The sequence below is a fragment of the Astyanax mexicanus genome, chromosome 9 (genome assembly GCF_023375975.1).
Source record: "Astyanax mexicanus isolate ESR-SI-001 chromosome 9, AstMex3_surface, whole genome shotgun sequence".
Taxonomy (NCBI): domain Eukaryota; kingdom Metazoa; phylum Chordata; class Actinopteri; order Characiformes; family Acestrorhamphidae; genus Astyanax; species Astyanax mexicanus.
This window is the reverse complement of record NC_064416.1, coordinates 20,623,362-20,638,013: the sequence shown is the minus strand read 5'-3', so window position 1 is coordinate 20,638,013 and position 14,652 is coordinate 20,623,362. Positions and strand designations below refer to the sequence as shown.

The window sequence follows — 14,652 nt, the reverse complement described above, 5'->3', positions numbered from 1 at the left end:
TCACTAAAATACCAGCTTCTGCTGCCAAGACATATTAGCGATTATTCTTCTGGTGTGTGGGTTTAGCTGAGCGTAACGCTGGCGAAGCAGCTGATCGAGCCCATCGCCGTGAGTGCAGGAGGTTGCTGTGGGTGGTAGATCTCCATGCTGCAGATGAAATTACAAACGATGCGAGGTCGCACAGTGCCCAGCGTGGGGACGCGGAGCTCGGTGAGAAAGCCTGAGAGGTGTTTTTCCACGAGAGAACGAGCGAATGTCTGTGTGGAATGGGCTTGGCTTCACTTCCTTTCAAAATAGATTTAAATACAGAGTGTGAACCGCAGCGAGGTCAGTGGCTGATCCAGGCCTGGGAATACTGGGAAAAACTCCTGTCTTGCCTAGTAGCTCCTCTTTAACATGCCGCAGTATCAAGTTGAACTAGAGCTTGAAATGGGACCCTATGATTCACATCAGGTTCCGACATCATTTCTCGAGTGTTTCTCGAGCTCAAGGCAGGTTCAGATTTCACATTCAGGTTTCTACTAAACCACCTTATTACATTTATTCCTGCCTTTACCACAGATGTACCATAGTCATCTACACTTTCAGCAGTTTTCAACAAAGGTCCACTGAAAAAAAGAATTTTTAATGACGTGCTTTATTTATTTTTTTACCCTTAAATCTGGCGTGCTGTAGTTTTTTGGCACTTTGCTTGAATTGCAAACAACACAAATGACTTGAGCATGCCAGAGCTCTGTTTATTAAATTGCCATCTAAAAGCTGTTAAATAACAGATAATTAGTGTATCCCTTTTATATTTTTTCAATGCACTCAATGCACATTTTATAGGAGGGCTGCAGACATGATTGAGGTCATTTCTGTATTGTATGATAATTTCCTAATGTAATTGTGTAATTCAATTATGCAGTGTAATTAAATGTCAGGGAAAATACAGTAATATATATAAATATAATTATAATATAAATATTAGAAAATAATTTATAATATAAATATTATAAAATATATAAAATGTATTGTACAAAATGTTTTTCTACAGTAATATAATGTGGAAATCTGTCCCAATTTTTTGGAGTTTGGTTTAAATCAGGTTTAGACTAAATTATCTTCTTCGGAAAGAGTTATTTGTGGTGGTACCATTAAAGAACCACCTTTATACCCCTGTTATTGGATGTTTCTTATTATACATACGTATTAATTATGTTAAGACAGAGAGTTGTTAAATGTGAAGAACCCTCGCATACTGTAATGCTAAAATCACCACCTAAAGTATTTCCTCACAGATGAACATCCAAAACAAGAACCGTTTACAAACTTTTTAGGAACCTTTTTCAGTTTGTGGCTGTGTTCAGTTTTGAGCACAAAGTCAGGCAAAGATTAAAGCTCTAATCTGAACAGCCAGGTACAGTCAACCCCCCGGGGTATCATGTAAATCATGTTTTTAAAGGGTGATGTCAAAGCCAACAGATTTGCAGCTGTAGGCTCTGGTGACACATCCGTCCTGTTGCTCTATTGCCAAAACCAGCCCCTCAGGCCTTGGCACGCATGCTATTCAGAATATTGCCAGTCTCTTTACTTTCTTTTACATTGTTGTGAGGCACAGGACTGCGTGCAAACACACAATCCACCCAAAGTCTCTGACTGACTGGCTGTGTCTTGGATGTGTTTATGCATGTGATTGTTGCCCCATGTCTTTGTGTAGACTATATTAAATGAACTGTGCCATCATGTGGTTGCCTTGTAGTGGCGTTCTCTGTGAATACGCTCTGGAAGAGGTCTGGACCCTCTGTGCTGGGGTTTTAGCTAATGTTTTGATAAGGTCAGTGATTATCTCACACACATCCTCTACAGTTTCATGGCGTATTTGAGGTTGACCGAGAGGTTTATTTAAAAAGCAAACTCCAGCCCTTTATTATTGCTTATCGCTGTTAAAATAAACACACTTGCTTGTAATATGGGCACCACACCACTGGCCCTGGCAGAGCCGAGCAGAGCGGAGCCTCGCAGATCTTTTGTGTGAGAACGTCTTTCTGTATGAATCTCTCCCTGACCTGCAGGCCTTTGCCTGGGAAAATGGGGCGCGCATGCTCTGGAGCTTTACGTTGTACTTTTCCGATCATCTCTCCTTCAGCTGCAGGGACTTCTGCTGGAAGCTTTCTTCTTCTCTTGTTCTCTGTCTCTTTCTGACAACACACGCCAAGAGACTGCTCACTTCTGAAGACCTGTTTATTCAGTAGAAGGAGCACTCTGGACCTCCTCCGAATAAGTGCCCAGAGCCAGTGTGTGCTGGGAGAAAGCTGGAGATGGAACAGGCTTAATGCACTATGGCGGCGCTGGTACAGTCAGCACACTTAAATGAGGAGCTGTAGGGACATCAGTCAGTGATAGATGCTGCGTTAGCATTAGCTTGATTTCATTATTTAGGCAGCAGTGCTTTACATGATTTTTTTCTTTTAGATTGAAAGCAGTAATATTCCTGAGTGAGTAGGGGACAAAATGTTCTAATTAATGCTATCGGTGTTCTGGGATGAGCATCCCTGCAACATGTAATATATTTAATATATTCATTTTAAAAACAAATCTACTACAGTGGTCTGGCAGGTTTGGATGTAGTTGATTTTTTAGTGTTTCTTACTTAAATGTATTTCTTTAATGAACACAATTATAATGAATTGTTCAGTGTAAGCAATTTTTATACATTTTTTTATTTATTTTTCAGTTAATGTAAAGCTACACTAAAAATACTCTTACACCTTCTCATCAGAGTGGTCTTCAAATCCCCAAAATTCACAGCAAATAATTTGGAGGCTTTTTCATCTACTCCTCAGCAATGTAAGCTCATAGTAACTGAACACGAGGCTGCATCAACGTGATTTATTTATTCATGTATTATTCAAATGTTTATCCTAGACTTTTAGCACTTGCATGCGAAGTGTTGAATATGTCCAGGTAATGGAAGCTGATGTTGCCCTCATTATGTAAATCCATTATGCATCCACCCATAAACAACCACATCCACCCATAAACAACCACTTTCTTATTCACCTTGTCTCTGGTTGTAAACATGGAAACCATGTGGAGACCACTTCTCAACCTGGTGCCCCTATCCACCCACACTGACACCCTTATAAAATGCTTCTCTTGGAAAGGCACATGTTTAGGATCTATTTAGGATCATGACAGCTTACAGACCCATTAGAATGCATGATTGGTTCTTTTGTCTGGTTAATCGAAAGCCACTTGTATGTGGTTCTTTATATATCCTGGATCAAAAATTATCCATCAAGTGTGTTTAAATCAAGACAGAATAATTTACCTCAGAATTTCGATGTTGGAGCTAAAATTATGTCACACTGTTATGTCTTAGTAAGTGGCATTCCAGTTAAACATTTAGACAAAAAAAAAACACTGAAAATACTTATTCAGTCAAATCCAGCCAAACTATGTGTTCCCTGGTTATCATTGTTAGCATGATCAGTTAAAAACATGAAAACATGTTCACAGAAAGAATTACAGTACTGTGTGTAGGACTGATATAATAAGACACTGTAAACTGTAAAATACTAGTGCTTTTTCTAATGTTAATGTGTTGCAGCCATCTTGGATTTTGGACTTGTTGAGCCTCTTCTAAAATTTCCTACTATTGTGACATTCTATTTCCACAGAAAAAACATGTTATGAGGCCCTTAGTGTAAAGTCTCCCATTTTTGTTTTTGTGTTTTGCTTTCTTCTTTGTAGTGTGTTGATGTCTCTCTTCATAAGATATCATTATCTCTAACAGAGCCAGCATACTCCTACATATTTAAACATCTTTGTATGGATGAAAATATTCACAAAAACAAAGTTTTGAAAATATATTTTTTAACCTGAATATTAAAAATTGCATCCTAATAAATACTAACGCTAATGCTGATTATAATAAATGCAGGGCCAGGTTGTCCTCCAAGTCCAGATATCAATAAACACTGACCTATATAACCCTTATTTTAGGGTGCACATATAAACTCACCCACACCCCATTTTATAAAAACACAGTTTAAACTTTTAGCTTTTAGTTACAGTTTTACTTGATTGCATGACAGTCTTTTTCTCTGAACTGTCAACATCTAACATCCAACTGTTCATTAGACCACTTGACTAATATATTATTATGCTGATGTCTGTAATGGTGTGTCTGTCACTTTGCTATGCTGCTATTAAACTTAACACATAATTACAGATAGATCTGCTCCATCTCCATCTGCTCTGAACTCTGTGAAACCCTCATTCTATACATTCAAGACATCTGTCTTAAATGTTTTGTTCTGTGTGTTTACTGTATTGTAATCATTGTCTGGCACTGAGCCTATTTACTTAAAAATAAATGTGTTCTAAATAGCAAATGGTTTGAAAAAAGAGCAATGATATAGAAGTAGCATTTTTGGTTCCAGAAAGAACAATGTTTGTAAGAGAGATGTGCTAGTGTGAACTTTTCACAGGTTTGAAGAACTTTCATTTGAATTTGATTTAATTGTTTTTTTTGCAAATTTTAAGCTTCTTTACACATATCTCTGTAGTAAAAGTATATCTTTATGAAACCAAAAGCTGTTCTACTTTGGCATCCCTCAAGGAAAGCGTGTATGTGCTATTGTATATTTATAAAAACATATAAATCAATCAGTATAATCCGCATTAGATAAAGATACAAAGAAAAACAGTGGTAGCATTACACTAAGTAACAAAAATGGGGTTACCAAAACAGACAGGCTAACTCAAAAGGCAAGCAGGGTTAAAAAGTCAGAAAAGTAGCCAAACCATACAACAATCCAAAAAAAGGCAAGCACAAAAAGGGAAAACATCATGAATAAAAAAACTGTGAAGCAGGAAAGATAATACTCAGTACGCAGTGGATAAATTGGCAATACTTTACAAAGTACAAATGCAAACAAACAGTTATATATACAGCCAAACTATTACTATATTACTGACAGGAGTGAGCAATTCTAAAATCAAGATACCCGAGTCACTGGGGAATGTCCATGATTAGCTGAAGACTGGCACATGACAGGAGGCTCAGATGAAGGTAGAATATGGGAAATAAATTCACTTTAGCCAATTGAGCCAAAATCACAAAACCTGCTTGACCAAAAGCTGCTTTTCAGTTTTCTATCACTTCTTCACTGGTAAACAAATTTGCTTCTCACAGTTGACAGGGAGTGGGCTAAAAGTCAGAAGAAAGAGAGAAAAAATAAATATATAGATGATCTTCGTCGCTTTGCAGAAAGATCTTACCAGACGCACTCTCCCCGTTACTCTTACTCGCTCACGCCTTCAGTAGAGGAGAGATCAGAGGCAGGCAGTCATGCTGGGCGTTTTACACGCACCGCACATTAAAGGTGTGTGTGCATGTGCAGTCTTTACAGCCTGCTGTAATTTCACTCGTTTACCTCAGAAGTAAAAAGAAATTGGAGTGGTGAAAGTGTGCACGAAATGCCAGCCTCTACCACCCGCTGCTTTAAGTGTTTCAGGCTGGCTGAACTGGAGCCTAGCACCCTCGTTTGTCATGTAGGACTGTTGGGATCGCTCTGAGATGTTCACATTTTTTAAGGCTTTGGAGTCCTGGGTGGAGGATTGAGGCAAGCTAAATGTTTTCTGCCCTGGTCTTCCCTTTACTCTTTACAGAGTGTGCAATTACAAAAGGTAGGGACACTGATTGCAGGACCCTGCGATGGGTTGTCAAAACGACTGTAAGACCAATGTGATCTAGCATTGTACGAAATTGCTCCCCACATCATGCACCAGGCTTTTAAGGTGTGACACATCATCTATTGTTTTAAAGTCATGATTTTGACATTCTTTCTGCAGAAAAAAATTAAGTAACACAACGCTTTGTAGGACCTATAAAGATTGACCTATAAAGATCAGTGCAAGGACACAGTGTAAAAACTTCAAATACACGTCTACATACAGAATCACAGGATGGTTGATAACAAAAGCACTGCTCATGATGTTTATAGAGGATACAAGAGACGAAAAATAATACTCTGAAAAAAATGTAGGCTTGAGAAAGAAGTGCCATATAGCCATCTTGTTTGCTAACCTCATCCACATTACTACTGGAACACTGTTCTGTAGATGGATGAGGTAATAAGAAAAGGTACACACTGTTATGTTTGTACAGCAGTAAGTCAGCCCATGGCAGTGATATTAAACACACAAGAACTTTTGATGTATTTTATTGAGGATCCGAAACACATCCAAAAAATGAATCATCAATAAAGTAGATTTTTGGTCAGTGTCCTAACCTTAACAGCACTGAATTGCTGCGGTGTGTGGAAACAGTCCGTTCAAGCAAGACATCCCAAAACTGAAATGGAGAACAGGCTAATTTACCCCCAAACTACAGTGCAGGACCATTTAACTGTTTGAGAAAGCATATGGGAAGATTACTGTCAGGAAGGGAGGTTCAATTAGATTTACGTTTGAGGATTTACAAACTTTTCTATCATTGAACTTTAATTGTTTACACCAGTGACTGTAGAAAACATGGACGGCATAACTTTTCTCAATCGTGAAGTCACCACAGATCTATCGCCTTTGCTGGCTGCTTGCAGTATGATGTGTAGCTTTTCCCATCCCTAGATGTTTCATTGACAAAACTGCCTATTTTTAATTTGTGCCCAGAAATAAAAATTTAAAACCTTATTCTGCTATATTATAAGTGGGTGGAGTTACAGACAGACTGTCTGCAAGACCTTTCTGTTCCTTACATGAAGTAGCATGGAGTTGTAGTCAAGCTGATAGACAACTTGCTAGTTAACCGTACTGTTATTGTGTTATTGATCTTGTGGTGTTATTGTGCGGTTTATTACATTAACAGACACTCTGTACAAAGTTCTTTCCAGATTTTCCAGTAAATCTTAAAAGGCCAATGTGGTCTAATTAGTAGTTAGCTAATGTTAGTGTGGTTAGATGTGCTGGACTGAGACATACCATTACTCTGCTAAAATCCAGCTCTTTTGATCATATTTTTAGACTGTTTCTGTGACTACTTAAATAATCAGATAACTGCATTAATCAGATGTGCATTCAAACACACACAGTGATAGCTCAGCGTGCTGGGTCATTGATGTCAATGTTGTATAGGTTCAGTGCCTGGGTCTTCTAACTTTAACCCTATCTACTCCACAGATATCATAGTGTGGTTGACCCTGTGCACTGAATCAAGTCAATATCATATTGACCTTGACTATCATCTCTTATATAAAAAAAATTTGTATATTATAATGGCAAAAAAAACTTCTTAACTTTAGTCAAACTCATTGAGGAAGGATGTAGTTCAAGTCTATTTAGAACATTTCTTTTGGCCTATTCCAACCAGGTGGATGTCCAATGTCAATAGACGTTAATTTCAGGTTAAATGGAATAGAAGTGGAGTAGGGGATTTGATCACTTGTTGGGTTACCAGGTAATGAGTTTACAGTATGGCCTACAGTATTCTGAGAGAATTCGTCCTGCAGGAAATCCAGCCGTGTCTCCTGTTTGGATAAACACGTCAGACCTGGCATGCACTCTCAGTGGAGTACATACACGCGAGTACAGCAGAGCGTGGCTATTGAGCAGTGAGGTGTGGTTCTGCATCTCTAAACACCTGATATCCCTCCCCTGCCGCAGGCAAGCAACCCACCCACCCCTGCACCCCTGCCCTGTCGCCATGGCAACCCGGGGTGAATTTTTCAAGGATGTGTTTTTCCCTCACCAAGCAAAAACATGCTGACTGTAAAAGAGGCTTTTATGACTTTCAGATACGTACTGTACGTAGTTATTCTGTGATTTAAATGATCCAGTCTGATAGGAGCTGTAATGAGAGTAGGGTTTCATACGCAGGACCTGGGATTCTCTGTGATTGAGAGAAGGTGGGGTTGGGGGGTGGGGTATGTAGTGGAGTGAGTAAATCAATGTCAGCCTCCGACTTCCCTGAAATTGTGTTTACCTCACAGCTGTAAATGAAGCAGTTCAAACAAAGGGCTCCCTGTTGACTGCAGGAAGGGAGTCATCGTTTTCTGTCACATCATAATTTAACACACCGCTGGCTTCAGCCGCACTCATCGGCGGGGTGAGTGACAGGAACACAAAGATGGGGCGAATCCAATTTTCCAGCATCATCATCATCTATGCATGAAGTAATAGTAACTCTAATGTGAAAATAAGTTAATCATCTAGCCTTTGAAGTGATGATGATGATCTGTGTTAAATACACTATATATCAAAGTGCTTCTTCACATCCATTCTAATGAATACATTTGGATGCTTTAAGTTGTACCCATTGCTGACGCAAATGTGGAAATGCACACACACAAAAAGCTTGTCTAGTCCCCATAGAAATTTATTGCCAATAGAATAGACATATTTGGAGAAGATAAGCATAAAGCTATTTGCACTAGGACGATTCAGTATACAGTATTTCACAATTTTACCATACCGCTTGCAGTATTGTGATATACAGTGGGTACAGAAATTATTCAGACCAATTTTAAATTTTGTAAGGAAGAATGGTAGAGGATCCCCAAATCCAGGTGTGAAAAAATATTGGCATCATTCCCAAGAAGACTCATGGGTGTACTAGCTTAAAAGGGGGCTTCTACTCAATACTGAGCAAAGGGTCTGTATACATATGACCAGTTTTTCTTTTTTAATAAATTGCAAAAAATCTACATTTCTGTTTTTCTTTTCTGTAAAGATGGGGTGCTGAGTTACATTAAAGACAAATAAAATTAACTTTTTTGATTTTAGCAAATGGCTGAATTAAAATAAAGAGTAAAAAAAAATTAAAGAGCTCTAAATACTTTCCTGAATACTCTATCTTGTGATACTGTAGGCAAAGTGATTTATGTATATCTCTTTCCTTGTAAAATAAATATTTAGATCAACACAAAACATCACAATACTCAAATCTATAAAACTGTCACTGTTTTCTCAACCCCTAATTTTTACAATGCCATGTATTGTGTCGATCATGGCAGGTACTAGGAAAAAAAACTGATTCATTCTAGGTTTCCTTCTAGGTTATACAATGTTTCTATTAGAATAATAATAGTGTAATCAAGGGTTTTCACCTTGCATTAAAGTCAATTCTTTGACCAATCAGGTTGTGAACTCATTGACCTGAGCACTGTATTAGCAGCAGGTGCTGTGTTTATCGTCAGTGACAGGAACATGTTGTTCCTTACAGTAATTGCTGCGTGTTCAGAAACATAATAGCACTTCAGATGGCCTTGTCAGAGAGTGTGGATAGAGAGCCAAGTCTTTCACCTTACACTGTCTTGGATCAGAGACCTGCTTGCTTGTCTAATTGCAAGACATTTAGAAAGATTGGAGCTATTTTACAGGTACATTGCTGTTTTTTTTATCAACACTTTAATTAAAAAAAGTACGGTGAAATTAAAAAAGAAGTTAACCAAAGAGAGTGCCAGAAATGGTGTGCTGCTATTTTAAGGTGTCCTTTTTACTGGTTTACAGAGGGTTATTTTTGTGTTGTTGATGGGGGATGAAAATGTTCCCACAGTCTGATTCTAGTAGATGTTTCTAATAAATCATGATGTGCATTTTTAGCTTATGGGCAACACTGGTCAGCATTTGTGTTGGTTTTGGGCTCTGAGTAGCTTATCAGAGTAACATGTCAAAATGGCCAGTGGATCTTATGTTTGAATCTTAGATCATGCTACTTTGGCATCAGCAGTTGGAGTCTGAGAGAGCACAATTTGCCTTGCTCCTTTTCTTTAAATGACAAAAGAGCAGATTTTTCATTTGCGCCCAGAAATATTTTTTTTTATCCTTATTCTGCTATACTGTAATTGTTACATTTAGGACTGAAATGACTGATAGCCTTGGCTAAGACAGACTGTCTGCAAGACCTTTCTGTTCATTACATGGAGTTGCATGGAGTTGTAGTCAAGCTGATCGACAACTTGCTAATTAACCACTCCCACAGTCTGATTCTAGTAGATGTTTCTAATAAATTATGTGCATTTTTAGCTTATGGGCAACTCTGGTCAGCATTTGTGTTGGTTTTGGGCGTGAGTAGCTTATCAGAGTAACATGACCAGAGGATCTTATGTTTGAATCTTGGATCATGCTACTTTGGCATCAGCAGTTGGAGTCTGAGAGACCACAATTTGCCTTGCATTTCTGAGTGGGTAGATGGCACTCTTTGGCCTAATTACTCTTATTGTGATACTGGCATCTAATGTATCATCTTCATATATATGGGAGGAGGCCTGTGCTTGTCTTCTCCCTTCTAGTGTTGGGAGCACTGCAAGTAATAAGGGGGATTTCTAGTAAGTAGATCAGCACCAGGAAACTGCTACTAGGAAGCTTTATGGGATGCACTGCTACTCAAGTCACATGTTAGTTTAGAGAAGAGGATGGAGTGGGAGTCTGTTGCAGCTGCTGAAAACAATTCAGATTTTAGAAGATACTTAAAAAAAACGTTACAACCTGAATAATCTAATAAAGGTCTGAGATGTTTGCATGCTGCTCCTTTCCGTTATTCACAAAAAAATAGTGCAGAGCAAAAACTATACTTAATAAAATAATTACCAAAACATATGTAACTACATATCAGCAGTTTCTGACAAATCACACACTCCTAGCTTGTGAACTCACTTGGAGTGGCGTCGAGTGTGTGTAGTATGACTAATGAAAAGTGAGCGCAGGCTGCCTGCAGCCAGGTTTGTGGTATGGAGGCCATGGGAAAGTGTAAAGTGTGCTATGTTGGACGTTCTACAACTTCAGCAGTGGGCAGTCCCTCTTGGCTGGGCTTCAGGGAATAATGGAGCTGAAACATATTAGCATCTCCTGATGCCAAGTGTTTTCCTATTAAGTCAGCTTTTTCTCAGTATATCTAACTCTCTCTCTCTCTCGCTCTCTCTGTATCTCTTTCTCTGTATCTCTTTCTCTTTGTCTCTCTCTCTCTCTCTCTCTCTCTCTCTCAGGAATCCTGGGTCTGCCCGACTGTTTGAGCCTGCACAGAGAGCAGCAGCGGTCAGGGAAGGCAGGTGATGGTCAAGCCTACAGTCAAGCTGAGCTACGCACAATAGAGCAGTGTCTACTGGCCACGCGTGTGGGAAGCATCGCTGAGCTCAGTAAGTAAACACGCTTCTGTCCTCAAACAGCATCTCTTCCTGTTCTGTTTACAGAAATCTGTGTGGGAATATGTCTGGTAGAACCTGATATCAAAATTTTGTAACTGAAGATGATAATATAATTTAATATATTTGAATATGGTCAAAAACAAGGCTGTATATTCAGGCCCACAAGTTCCTGATATGTTTTTTTTTTTGTGAACTTATTTGCCCTAATCATTTGTGGATTCACTGATGCTGCAGTTACTTAATAACAAAGCCCATAATTCATACATTTTTGTTTTGTCAATTTAAGAAACTGTTTTCACTCAAAGAAGTCTGGATTAGAGCCTAAACCAAGGTTGAGTGTTTGTTTCAATGTATAATGTACATTTTGTTGAGTTAGTCTTGGTTTCACACTGCAGTTAATTGAGTGTAGTTTACACCAGCATAATCTATTGTGTCTGTACTGGTTGAAGCGAGTGCACGTAAAGGGAAATCGACATTTTCTTCATTCTTCATTGTTTAATGGGTAAGAATTACCTGCCTTCATTTTCTGTAATTAATCCAAAAGTTTGAATCCCCAGTTTTCACACTGCAAAAGAACCAGACTACCGTTAAGTGGATTCAGACCAATTTCTCTCTTTTGTTGAACTTTGATTTTGATGGCACCTTTTGCTGTGTTTTAATTTAGAAAAACTGAAAAATGTGTTACTTTGATTAAAACTGTAGTAAACTTGAACAGGGAAAAACACAGTGTATCCAACACTGCATGCATCATTTATATAGAATGAGACTCTTTTTAGATACACTGTGTCTGTATCAATTCTATTTTCAATTAGTATTATAACTACTTTATCATTGATTCTGAAGATGTGTGTGTGTGTGTGTGTGTGTGTGTTGTTTTTCATTAAAATACTTTAGCCATAGTAATAAAAAATGTCATAGCACATAGTATGCACATCACTTTATTCTGCAGCAAGATAACAGGTAAGTGTTAACAGGTAAAACCTGTTTTGTGTCATAAAACCTTTTAGCTGAAGAATAATTTAATCAGTGGGGGAGTATGTAGTTATGATAATAAACTACATTTTTTGTCATCACATATGTATTTCTGCACCAAGATAGTATTTAGGAAAGTAAAAGAATTACAGTGAACACAGCAAAATACTGGGATGGTAGTTTAAGCTGTTCTCCCACTTGTACTGCACATGGCCAAATAAACAGAAAAAATATATAGCAGCTGAATAACAGTGTTAGATAATGCATGGTGTTCTGTTCTGTTACCATAATAGCAGTGGTGCAGAAATTTCTTTTAACTTTGGGGAGGTCAGACAGACTGTATCATCAGATACAGAATAGAACAAAATTTAAGGCCAAACTAAAGAAATCAGTCCAAAATGGCACATCAAATAATTTATTTACTAAAACACAAGGGGTCTTACTTCAGTGATAATTGGCAGCACATCTTACATAAATACTGGCTGTGCTGTTTTTAATGATAACGACCAGTTCTGAGCATTATATAAATCAGATCTAATTGGGTGTTATAAAAACCAAATTGGGATGTTCCTACTAATAAATACTGTAAAACACTGACAGCAGAGATGCTGCAAAGTTACTGCATTAAGTCACACTTTACGGTAAAGAAAATAGCAACTTGTTCTTATGGCCTACACCACTGTGCCTGGGCATATAACCATTACATAAAATATAACTGAGTAGACTACACAATAATGTGGAGCTAGAGTGGAGGGACACACCCATTTTTCAAATGAATAATGTCAGGGGCCAATAGGAAAGAAAAGGAAATTTTTGTGTAAAATACAAAAAAAAATTATATTTTTTTGTGCTACTGAGTGCGTTTTAGCAATTTAGGTAATATCTGCTAAATTATGGGGTGAACTACTCTTCTTACTGTTATATCAGTTGGGCTTTAGTGTTGTGCATGTATGTGTGCAACAGTATAAGGCCAAGAGTCTCATAATAACTGTGTGTTTACTCAATGAAATCGTGTATGCCTTGTTCCATCTCTCACACACACTCACACACATGCACACACATCTCCCATCACCTCTGCATATTTAAACACATGACCTTATTATAAGCCTCCCAGTCCCTGCACTGCTTCCCTCTATGTGTTTTATGAGTTACTGTAAGGCCACTGTTAGTTACAGCTTGAGTAGCAGCAGCAGCAGTTACTGGGGGGTCATTTAAGTCCAACAGTCTGCTGAGATTAGAGTTAGAAACATTAGAGATTCACATCACACATGGCTGTTTTCCCTCTCATAGAAGTCGCTGGAAAAGATTAAAGCTAATGTTTGAAGTACTCATCTGTAATTGGATTTGGAACGTGAAAGAAGTCATCTCTGAAGAAGCCAGTGACCTTTCTGTATAGTTCAGTCGGTTCTGTAGCAGTTAATCTGTTCTACTCTGGACACCACTATCATATGTAATAATAATATAGATTGACTTCAGCTTAGCTCACAGATTGAACTCATAAGCAGACAGCCCTGGCGGTAAAATCTTCCAGTAAATGTGCTGTAAATTATTATTCGAGTGTTACTGTAGAAGGTTTGGAACTTTTGGTTTCATAAAACAGGTAATGTTACATTCAGCGCCAGTGTAAAGTTTGGACACATCGTCTTGCTCAATGTCTTTCTTTATTTCTCTATTTAATTTATTTTCAACATTGTAGATTAATATTAAAGACATGAAAACAATTAAGGGACACATATGGAATTACAAAGTAAACAACAAAAAAATGAGTTTGGCCTCTAAAATCCTCTGACCTAAACCCAACTGAGATGGTGATTTGGGTCAGCACTTCCAATAACTCCTTTAAGATGCTGAGAAAACTATTCTAGGTGACTCTGCCTCATGAAGACACTGAGATCGAAATACCAAGAGTGTGCAGATCTGTCCTCAAAGCTAAATGTGGCATGTGTTTATCTATAGCTTTAATGTTTTTCCTATTAAATGTAAAATGTAAAAAAATAATTAAAGGAAAAAGTAATTGAAGGAGACAGTGAAAGGTGTCTCCAAACTTGTGACTTGTTACTAAATCATTTATAAAAGATACTGAATCATTTACAAAAGATAATAAATAACTTACTGTAGCTACTGAACCATTTATAGTAGATAATGAACCATTTGCAATCTATAGTGAATCATTTATTGCAGTTATTAAATAATAGGCCAGATAAGCCACGGTTTTAAGGCGTTAAAGGCTTAAAGAACCTTCCCTTGATGTAAAAATTCTAGACAAATTTAAATGTTCCCCAAACTCACAGATCTCCTCCAAAAAAGCTTCTTTACAGAACCAGGAGTAATTCTCCTGTGGTATCGCTCAAATACGCTTTTTTAGCAACTTTATTAGTTTAGGACCCGAAGACCTGTGTAGTGTTTGTATTAATTTTACAGATTTATTGCAGTGGGAAGAAGCTGACCTGTTAGTGGAAGGAGATAAAAGCAGACTGTGCTGCCCACTTCCTCCAAAACACTCCAGCAAGTCCACTTTTATACTGACTGTATCCATGGAGACTTCAGTACA

General features: G+C 37.9%; 1 protein-coding gene across 1 annotated transcript in view; it reads left to right on the top strand.

Annotated features, from left to right (window-relative positions):
• Nucleotides 1-14,652, top strand: part of btbd11b (BTB (POZ) domain containing 11b) — a 93,551-nt gene that overhangs the window by 47,884 nt on the left and 31,015 nt on the right. Inside the window, exon 2 of the mRNA XM_022679637.2 lies at nucleotides 10,971-11,120. Coding sequence (XP_022535358.2) covers nucleotides 10,971-11,120 — 150 coding nt within the window. The remainder of the gene's footprint in view (nucleotides 1-10,970; nucleotides 11,121-14,652) is intronic.